Below are 10,809 nucleotides of genomic sequence, written 5' to 3' on the forward strand. Positions count from 1 at the left end.
TTAAGTGACAGAGTGCACTGGAAACACTATTATTTACATGAGAGCCACAAATATAACCTGAAAAAATCAGTGCCCATGGTGTTTAGACAATCAATAGACTAAGTCTGTCTTCGTGCCTGCAAATAGACAAACCCTACAGCCAAGCCTGTAGCTATACCCAAACCAAACATGCTCCATTCATTTCCACTTGAAACCAGCGCTTGCTTCCTCTCCAAGGCAGACTTTATAAGAGCCAAATCCTCTTCCGTTTCCAGAAACTTTGCATGCAATTTCTCAAGATGACCTTGTGAAGCATCACATGACACCTTAATATCATTGATCTGTCTTAGTACCGTTTGAACCAAAACCATATTCAATCCAGTAGGACTCTCCTGTCTGCCGGTGAAAGCAGCCCTAACTCTACTAAAAAATCTATGCACTGGTGTGTCATCCACTGGATATTCAGATGCTTGTACAGATGATACTAAGTCACTTACTGCTCCGTCTTCTGCATCAAAATAGTCTTCTTCATCCTCATCCGCATTTTCAGCCAACAAACCAATTTTTTCCTGGCAGAAAATCCTTCCGGTTGTCATCCACTCGTCAAATGCTGTCCTTGCCTTGCTTTCCATGAAGCTTTCTACAGTCCCTGCCAATGCCAAAACATCAAAACAATTGTTAGAATGATGTGTCAGATTCTCCACGAGACTAGACAAATCTGAAGATGCCGAAATACCCAGATAGAACTACAAAGGGCAGACAGTGTCTCGTAGACAATTTTACCTTCTAGTCCCCAAATTCCACCCTTGAATGCCAATGTAACGTTGACTGTAACAGCACAGCCTCCTCTTTCATCAGAGGACAAGATTGTCTCCGTATGAGTGGTAAAACGATCCCCCCCGGGAAAATCCATCAGTGGTTCACAGCTAATAGTAAAACAATTACCAGTTCTGTTGTATTTCTGCACCTCCTTCACTGGAAACGTATCAGCACCTGAACATGAAAAGGGATACTATGAGGTATACTTTTCCCTGCTGAATCCAAAACTGTAAATAAATACTGCTCCAACTGAGTGGCAAGGATCTAATTACCAGCATCATGTGAAAAACCACACTTTTCGAGAATGCAAATGTGTGCAATGCATGCAGAATTTGAATGCCGATTGGCCCTCCAATGGGGAAGGGCGCCCTCGTGAGAGTACTTGTTTCTTTTTCGACCTACATGCCAGGTGGGAGAGAGATGACGGATGAATGCAATGTGGTAGAGAGAATGCAACGTGAGATTCACAATGAAAGGGTGATACCCTTTCATTAATGTCCCTTGAGATCACTCAAGTTCCATCTTCCCATTTACACCTACCCTTAGCCTATGACCCATGCATCTACCACGTGTGTGCACATTTTTATTAATAGAATAAGTATCACATGTCCAAATTCGATGCCATCTGAAGCAGTGGCTCCAGCTCGACTAGTCCTATCTACTCAAATGATCCACCGCCATAACAAATCGGTCGGTGTCCATCATAAATACAAATACATGTTACACCATTGGCGTATAACATAATAATAATGTTTTAATGTCTACTAATCACAGATTAGTGATTTCTCTTGTCATGACACTCCCTCTTGCTTGAATGGGCAGAAGTCCTCTTCTGGATCCTCTCTTGTCTCTTTCTCTTGTGTACGCTTCTCTTTTACTTCTGCATTTGCATCTCCTCTTCATAATCTGCAAATAATCTTCTCCTGGTAGTACAGGATCTCTTCTGAATCCGAACTTAAATCTCATCTTCAAGTTCTGGTTCCTCTTGATGCTGAATATTCAAAATGCAGAAGTGCCACTGCAGTGCCTCTTCAGTATCTCTTCATGCTCAGAATCCTCTTATGAATACTTAGCTGCTGAAATCTCTTTACAGTAACCTGCTCAATAAGCTTAAACACATTCTCAACAAATTGGTCAGTATTAAAACGATTCTCTCACCCAAATGTTTTCATTGAACTAGGTAGACCTTGGCTATGGATGATTTTGCGATGGAGAGCTACTTAGTCTATAGAAACTATAGACCTTCAATCTCTTTTTCCAACTCTTCTATTTCAGCCCTATTTATCTTATCAGACGCTCTACACGGAGGAGAAAAATATTTATTCTCTGTCCATACTCTACAATGAATATGCCTAACCTCTATTCAGTTCACACATCCATACACCAGTGTTGGCTGAATGGATAGCATTTACTCTTGGTTCTATGTTCATCGTAGAGTCTTGGGATGAGGAGGTAGAAGCCTCACCCTTCTGCTTGGATGCTTTGCCTTTCCCTTTTACAGAATTGGTTTTGACAATTTTGGCTAATAGAGTAGGACATTTATGCCATGGATGCCCTCGCTTATGTTTCTTACATCCGAAACATTTTCCCTCCTTAATTAGCTTTTTCTTCTCATCGTCAGTCATGGAAGGAAATGGTATCCATCCAGGATGTGATTGGCTGTTAACATTTTGTACAATAGCTTTCTCATTTTCTTTGTTGAAGGGTTTACGTGGATTCAATTTCCTCTCGGCTATTTCAGCCAGCTTAGTGAGGTCCTTAAGCGTGGTCGGGTTAAACATTTCAACCTCGTACCTTACTTTTGGGCTTAAGGCTGCTAAATACTTCTTTCTTCTATCTTCCTCACTCTTTTCGGGTAACTCTAGAGAGAGTTTCCAAAATCTGACTGTAAAATCTGCATTACTCTCATTATCGAACTACCTAAAACCTCTCCCAACGAAAGGTTAGGTTCTCTTCATGCCTCATTGGCATGAAAGTGGCTTTCAGTTGCTCCACAAACTTAGCCCATTCATGAATAGGCTCTTTTCCTGTTTGTGACAAGGACCACCACATTAGAGCATCCTTCTGCAGATGCAATGTGGCAAGAGCAAGCTTCTCTTGCTCGGTCTTGTCTTGATGGGCAAAGTATAGCTCAAAATGACGAATCCAATTGAGGATTTTGTCAGCCTCCCTTGCCCCATCATATTTGGGGAACTCAATTCTCTCTCGTGGTTGGAATTTGGACCTCTTAGAAGGGGTACTCAACTCTTCATCCCCGAAGTTTGAAGTCCTCTTAGTCCCTAATCTTGTCATAATCGACTGCTGAATCATATTGCTAAGCTGGAAAATCAGCTTATCAACAGGAGTCTCCTCTCTTCCTCTTGCACTTGGATTATAATCCATGTGTACTGGGTTTTGAGTTGAAGGCGTGAACTCATCACCTTGTTCTTGGCTGGTCTCATTTCTTCTTTCATTACGAAAGGAGAACTCCCTATCAAGAGGTTCTTGAAGAAGAGACTGCTGTAAATCTATTTGTGGGTTATCATACTCAAGATGTGTATAACTCTCACCTAATCCATCCTCTTCAAGAGGGGGTGAAGGTGTTCTTTCTCTCTCTCCTTGGGGTAATGGAGGAAAAGGAGTAAGTTCATTGTTATATGTCCCTTCCCCTTCCATTCTTTCCTTTAAATAATACAAGAGAGAAAATGTCTTGCTGTAATTTTAAAAAAAAAGAGGTTTATTTTACAGCAAAAGTCAAGTGTTGTAGAGTTGGTGGTACTTATCCGACTCCCGCTTCGTTTGTGTTGAGAAGACACTTAAAATGACCTCCTTTCCCTTCTCTTTCAAGCTTTTCTTCTTGTATTTCTGCTGTAAACTGGTACGCTCCGTTTGGGCTACTTGTTTAGAGCAGATTAGAGCTCTAGATACCGTTATAGGGGGTACTTGATGGGTGGATCACCCCCTTAAAATCTTATTCCGATCCGACTTTCCGTTGGGGAGAACGGGGGATCCCTTTTCCTCACGGTTTAAGGATTTTAAGGGTACATTCACATTGGGGGGGGGGATTCACCTCGTGGGGACACCCCGTTCCCCGTTCACTGTTCAAGACCAGAAATTTTCAGAAAAATCCCTTGTCTCAGAACCTCGGAGATCGGTCGGTCGTGATCCTCTTCCACAACTTCTCTTGCGACTTCCGTCGTCCGCAACTGTCGCCCTCTTCTCGTCTCGCTCGTGGATCGTCACCGCTCTGATACCAAATGTGAAAAACCACACTTTTCGAGAATGCAAATGTGTGCAATGCATGCAGAATTTGAATGCCGATTGGCCCTCCAATGGGGAAGAGCGTCCTCGTGAGAGTACTTGTTTCTTTTTCGACCTACATGCCAGGTGGGAGAGAGATGACGGATGAATGCAATGTGGTAGAGAGAATGCAACGTGAGATTCACAATGAAAGGGTGATACCCTTTCATTAATGTCCCTTGAGATCACTCAAGTTCCATCTTCCCATTTACACCTACCCTTAGCCTATGACCCATGCATCTACCATTCAATGCACCTTAATGCACCCTTTCCTTCCTATTGCCCCTAGGACCTAGACACGTGTGTGCACATTTTTATTAATAGAATAAGTATCACATGTCCAAATTCGATGCCGTCTGAAGCAGTGGCTCCAGCTCGACTAGTCCTATCTACTCAAATGATCCACCGCCATAACAAAATCGGTCGGTGTCCATCATAAATACAAATACATGTTACACCATTGGCGTATAACATAATAATAATGTTTTAATGTCTACTAATCACAGATTAGTGATTTCTCTTGTCATGACACATCAGACTCTTACTAATGCCAATCCACACGAATAGTTTAGCTATAGGACATTTCAAGAAGAATTGCTCATTTTCACCATTGAATGGACAAAGGTGAGATGACAAGGAAGCTTTTAGCAAAATTGAAATATTCCACCCTTTTTGGATCGGTCTTTCTCAGAACTTGAAGAATAGGCAATTCAACATCATGATTGCACAAAAGACACACATACGTGCGCAGCACGCACAGAGTATGAAACATAGCTACACAATGGCACATGGCTACACAATGTGCATTGTCTTAAGAAAGATGCAAAACTCAGAGGAATCATCAGTTGTGAAGATCATTCGTAAAGCAGTTTTATGAAAATTTTCTGTGGACAACCAAGGATATTAATTTATTTTTACATTTGTTCTCTTTAGTTCACATATGTACTGACCCGTGTGTCTCTGATCTTTGTGTCATGTCAGTACTTGCATGCTGTGGCCATCATACTACTTCAAAGGATCCTTACCTCAACATGCGGGCATATTTCATCCAAGGGGATGATTATTTACCTTTTCCTGGTAACCGATATCGTGTTGGAGGATAGATTTCTCATTCAAAACTGTAACAACCCATGGTCATGGATTTAGGCGCTCCTAGTATTCAGACTGGAATCACTGCGTTTCCAATGTTCGTTAGTGAGACAAGACTAGTGCATGAGGTGGAACCTTTTCTGAAGGCTTAGAGCCGTATAAAGACTCATCCTTGTCCATTTAGAGAGCACCTCAACATGCATGCTAGATTGAAAGGACCCACTCACTAGTTTTAGTTGCCACATTCTTCTATGGCTTTGTGGTTCAGCTTTGGCAATGATCGGGGAGATACAAAGCAAACAAGGCACATTAGTTGTGTTCTAGGGTTAGTAGACATGGTCTCCAGGACTCATAGTCCCTAACCTTTTTTTTTTCCCTGCTCGAAATTGAAAAATACATGTCCACCACAAGCAAGCCGCACATATCAAAAGCACATTGCTCTTGTTGGATCAAAGTCCACGCTCTCTCACCGAAGTCAAATCTTACTCTTGTTGACTGTACCCACTCTTTGACTGCAGTCAAAACTTAAAATATTTCTCTTTTTTTTTTCTCTCAACATCAAAATACCATCTCGTGAATCCCCTCCGTTTCTAATCAATTGCCCTCAACTGATAAGCTCCCGAATGCAATATCAATTTGTGTATACACCTTCACCCACATTGCTATTATAGGTGTGATCTACTTTGGTGAATAGAAACTTGTTCCCATATACAGACTGTCAATAAAGCTATATGTAAATTATTTACACTCAAATTCATCTGATGGATGCTTCATCTTCCATTCTTGTCTCTTGTTCTGAGCTCCCCAAAAGTTAGTTGCTTTCTTAGGTCATGCTTAAGTTTCCCTATTACATGATAGGGTTGCTCAAGACATCTGGTGCACTTCCGATCATTGACTTTGTTGGGTCTTGTGGCTCTTTCTGCTCCTTCTGACCAGCTAGCCATATACCCCTCTTTCCTGTATCTAAAGCACTCGCCTTCCTTGCGGAAAACCTTGATTCGCTCTGGCTCTTTAAGATCCGTTGGTCTCTCAGGGCACTGGGCAGCCATGTGCCCCTCGTTTCTATGCACATAATTCTAATTCTGGGGCTGATCATCCTCCTAGGCATTTCCATGCCACATGGGTCCTTTGGGCCTGTTGCACTCTCGACCATACTAATATTCTAGGTCCAAATCCATGCCCGTTCTCTTTCCTTTGGAGCTGGATGCTTCTTCTTTGGCTTACACAAGCCCTAATTCTTGGTATACCCAATAAAGAATGTCCAACTGGCAATTGACTTTGGAATCCTCTCATTGACATATAGGAGAAATAAAAAATAGAGGTTCCTATAATGCCAATCATAAAGACTAAATCCATAATTCTTTAGGAATTTAAGACTTGTTATCCAATGTGCATGCAAATCTTGGTTCTGAGTGTGATCACTGCATAACCCATGGTAATATATGATACATGATTTCAATATAGCATGTGCGTTTTACTTTTTGTTTCTTGAAACAAATAAGAAAAAGGACACACTAACTTCCAAGGGTTAGAAAGTAAAACAACTTTGCTGATAACCTGAAATAATAATGCATATACTTAGCCTTTGTGGACAAACTTTAATTAGGGGACGGCTAAGACGATTCAGTTAATGCATGACTAGGCATCGCTCTTATCTTGACGATCCTTGGAAACTGAATCCGGGTGATCTTGTTCTTTATGTACCTCAAGATCATCATAGCAAAAAGTGTCAAGCCAAGCTTGATGTATAGTGGACTCCAGATGCATGTCTTGGCTCCAATTAGCCATAATCCACCATCTTGGCATTTGATATTAAATTGCTCTCGAACTTGGCAAGGTATCCTCCAATCAACATGCCTTTGGAATTGCTCCACTCTCACTGGCCAAAGTCTCAGGCCAGTCTTGCGACTTTCCTTGCTCCTTCTTGCTTGACCATATTAGTCATATGAAAGCCCATAAGATTCATCCAAGAAAGCCTAAAAGTTCCAGATCCATATTTTTTAAACAATTCCCAATAAAAGGAGCCATAGAATCACAGAATCCCAAGAAAAACACTTGGCCAATGATCACTATCATATTTATCTATATAGCCAATGCTTGAGCATGTCATACTCCATAAGCTTCTCATCTTGAGGAGTGTTTTCTTGAAACAAACTCAAGAAAACAATTCCAGTCTTGCTATACAAGGGTTAGGTATCACATACACATAAGGCAAACCTCATAAACATGAAAGAGATAATTAGCCTTAGATGTTGGTAAAATCGTTTCTTGAAGTCTTTCCAGGTCCTCTTTCCATGGAAGACCACCCTAGAAGTCTTCTTGAAGTTTTTCCATCGAGCCTTTGTGTTGGTTCTTGAAAGAAGATATAATTCATCCGTGAGCATGCCCAAAGCATTGAAGGATATATACCTTTGTAACCTTTGTGGGCTTGGAACGATTCCATAATCAAGAGAGTGTTTGGACTGAATATCCTTTGTGGGCTTGGAATGATTCCATAAATAGTTCAAAATGCTGTGGAGAGGACTCGAGATAGGATGTAAGCTGGGAAACAGCTCAAAATTGATTCTCCATCTTGAAACAAGAAAACATATGCTCGTGAACCAAGTGCTTATATTCAGCCCAAAGCCAAGAATCATACTCTTAGCTTAGTTTTAGTTTGAAACCAACGATCACACGTCCATCAGACAAACGCTAACCTTTAGCTTAGTTTTAGTTTGAAACCAACGATCACACGTCCATAAGACAAGCGCTAACCTCTAGCACACACACATCTATACTTAAGGGGTATAAAACAAATGCTGATTTTTCAGCACTTCTTAGAGATTGGACCCAGCAATCATTATAGGTATTCGAGTGGCCAAATGCAGCAGTTAATTGGTTGCAGAATTTAGTGATTTCAGCTAGTACTTCATGTGCATGCCTTTAGGTCATGTAATTGTAATCTCAACTTATATGCGTGGAGATTGCTTGTATTGATTCAGCCAAAATCTAGTAAGTGTTAAGCTTCAAAGGTCAACACTCATGTCCCGCAAGCAGAAATCAAAGCCTTGGAGTGCATGTGTCTAACCAGTCCATATGTTGGCCATCTGGCAAGCACAAAAAAACAAACTTGAGATGATTGGCACAACGAGTGCTTGTCTATAACCAGTAGACAACGATCAAAACTCTGCGCATAAGATTGAGTGCTGCAATTTTAAAGACCAAGCGCTGGGGCTATCCATAAACAGATATAGGGCCACCCAGAGATCAGCATATAAACGCTGCCAAACGCTGTCCAAATAAAGAGACCAAGCACTATCCATAAGCGCTCAAAAATAAACAGATAAGTCTTTCCTTACAGCCAGTAACCAGTCGCTCCAGATCAATGTTGCAAAAATCATCAGCGTAGTCCTTCAGCCTCAAAGATTGCGATCACTATCCAAAGAACAAACTCTCTGTAAGATATTGCTACATAGAAATATCAAGGCTTCCTAATCAAGTGCTATGTAGTAGAGACCAAGGCATACGGTACAATTTTCCCTCAATCATCGCTTAGTGAACATATGCTGTGTTTGCTTGCTGCTGCAGGTCGAATTGCTGAGATTAATAGTCATGGTGAATCCTATGCTCTAATGCCACTGTAACATGGATCTCACGGAATACAAGAGATTATTGCAATAATAAAGAGAGAGTAAGCTCGTGAACTGAAATTCAAATGCACCAAACACTCGCTCAAGAAGGGAAGAACGCATACGCCACACTCGGGGCCCAGAAATAGGGTTGAACCCCCTGTACGATTTATTACAGAATGAAAGAGTTTGATTACAAAGACTACTCGTGAGAGAGCAAAGACTGACTGACTGACTCCGAATCCCCCGAAAGCATGAGAGCTCCTCAGTAAATAGGCTCTGAGGCTGAGGCCTTACATAAAAACAAGCTTTTCACGTAAAAGCCTGAGCAATGATAGTGGACTTTGCTAAAGCTGGAGGCTCTTTAAATAAATAGGGCGCTCCTTAGAAAAGCTGCTTTTCTGGTGCTGAAACTCTCCAAAAGCTTCAGGACACTTGTCCCCTTAAAAAGTGTGGAATTTTTACCACACTCTAATCCCCTGTCACAATAAAAACAATAAAGACACATGTTTACCCATTGATTGTTGGCGCATACTTGTGCTCTTGACTAATCCTAGTCCTCCTGTGCACATGGGTAAGCATAAGCAACTTTTCTCTTGTTGACCATAGCCAAGACTCTTTGACCGAAGTCAAAACTTAAAATGTTTCTCTTTTTTTTCAAAATACCATCTCGTGAGATGAGCTATAGTTCTAGCATGTCGCAATTGCATTCTAATAGAGTTGATGTCTTGCTTCTAATTCACGTTACTACTATGAAGATTTGACGAGAGTGACAAAATTCAGAGAAAGTTTATGCTTCCAGAAAGGATGGTGTCTGATTTGAAAGGATCATCTTAGAAAGGATTGCATTTGATTCGAAAAAAGACGAGGGAATGTCAAACTGGATTTTTAATGCTATGAACACGAGGTCAATCTCAGGGGTGTCCAAAGTCTTGTAGTTGATGACTCCAATTTTGACTTTTTGTCTTGGATGGTCAATGTCAGATGCAGATTTTAGGCTACAGGATTTGACGAAGCTACGAAGATAGGCCATTTTTGCTCATTTCATCTCTCTACTCAAACAAAAGATCCCCTAGGGAGAACTAGGACCCAAGCAGAGCATACCAGCTAGTTTTGTGATGATCTTTGGCGCATCAAAAGAAGCGACGTATTTTACTTCCCGTTCACCGTCTTTAGTCCAGCAGGACGCCTCAGCATAAGGATCATGATTTATCTTCTTGTGATAGATTTTCGTGAATTTGTCGTCCTCAAACAGGTAAGAGAAAATGGTCTGCAGTTACACCGTCCGATCGCCAATTAGAAAATTGCAAACGGAACCGAGAATGGTTGATGCTATACCAAAATTAAACTGACCTCGGATTCGGCAAACTCCAGTCTCCCCTGCATGACAAGCTTCCTCACCATGTTTTGTTTTAAAACATGCCTGCTCAGGATTTACAAGAAAAACACAATCAGGATCATTTTGTAGTAGATCAAACTGAGGAGATAATTAACCGAGGCACAGTTCGGTGTTTGTTTTGGAAAGATACATCGTGGAGATGAGTTCGATACATCATGGCATGCAGAGATTATGTTGAACACATGCCAACGAAGCTAAAATTCACAAGGAATGCGTACAGCAAGAAGAATGACGAATCGTGGCGAGAAGCATAGGAATCGCTCTTGGAATCGCAAGTCTTGGGGATCCAATTGGATGATGCTGATGAGGCGTTACGGACACCCTGGCATCTTTTTTTTCTTTTTGGGGGGTACGACCATCATATATGGCATGTCATATCTCTTTGTGAGGTCTCTCACCTTCAGTCCTTGATAGGAAGTCTGCATCAAAATGTGACAAACCAGGTTTATGGATTATTTGAAAATCAAAACCCAGACGGTAGAAACATCTACTAATCATCCTTGGTAGAAACATCTACTAATCATCCTTGGTTTCAATATTGTCTTGTAGAGCGCTCAATGAACCACATAGAAAACAAATGAGTTACAAGGGAGGGAGTGTTGGATATTTTGTACATTGTGCACTGTGCCTAGGTTT

The 10,809-nt window shown here is 41.2% G+C and overlaps 1 protein-coding gene across 2 annotated transcripts; it reads right to left on the reverse strand.

Annotated features, from left to right (window-relative positions):
• LOC147880923 (uncharacterized) lies at positions 1 to 10,493 on the reverse strand. 2 transcript variants are annotated; one of them, XM_087370189.1, is made up of 5 exons: positions 10,326 to 10,429; positions 10,128 to 10,197; positions 9,879 to 10,044; positions 763 to 972; positions 1 to 628 (listed from the first exon to the last, which is right to left on the reverse strand). In XM_087370189.1, exons 1-5 carry the CDS (start codon positions 10,328 to 10,330, stop codon positions 99 to 101), a joined length of 981 nt encoding a protein of 326 aa, XP_087226315.1. In that variant the 5' UTR covers positions 10,331 to 10,429; the 3' UTR covers positions 1 to 98. The 2 variants fall into 2 exon arrangements, with proteins under 2 accessions (XP_087226315.1, XP_087226316.1); XM_087370190.1 differs by having other exon boundaries at positions 2 to 628; positions 10,392 to 10,493.
• Between the last annotated feature and the right edge of the window lie 316 nt (positions 10,494 to 10,809).

The sequence above is a fragment of the Dipteris shenzhenensis genome, chromosome 31, assembly GCF_047967505.1.
Source record: "Dipteris shenzhenensis isolate YYH24624 ecotype China chromosome 31, Dip_SZ_1.0, whole genome shotgun sequence".
NCBI classification, from domain to species: domain Eukaryota; kingdom Viridiplantae; phylum Streptophyta; class Polypodiopsida; order Gleicheniales; family Dipteridaceae; genus Dipteris; species Dipteris shenzhenensis.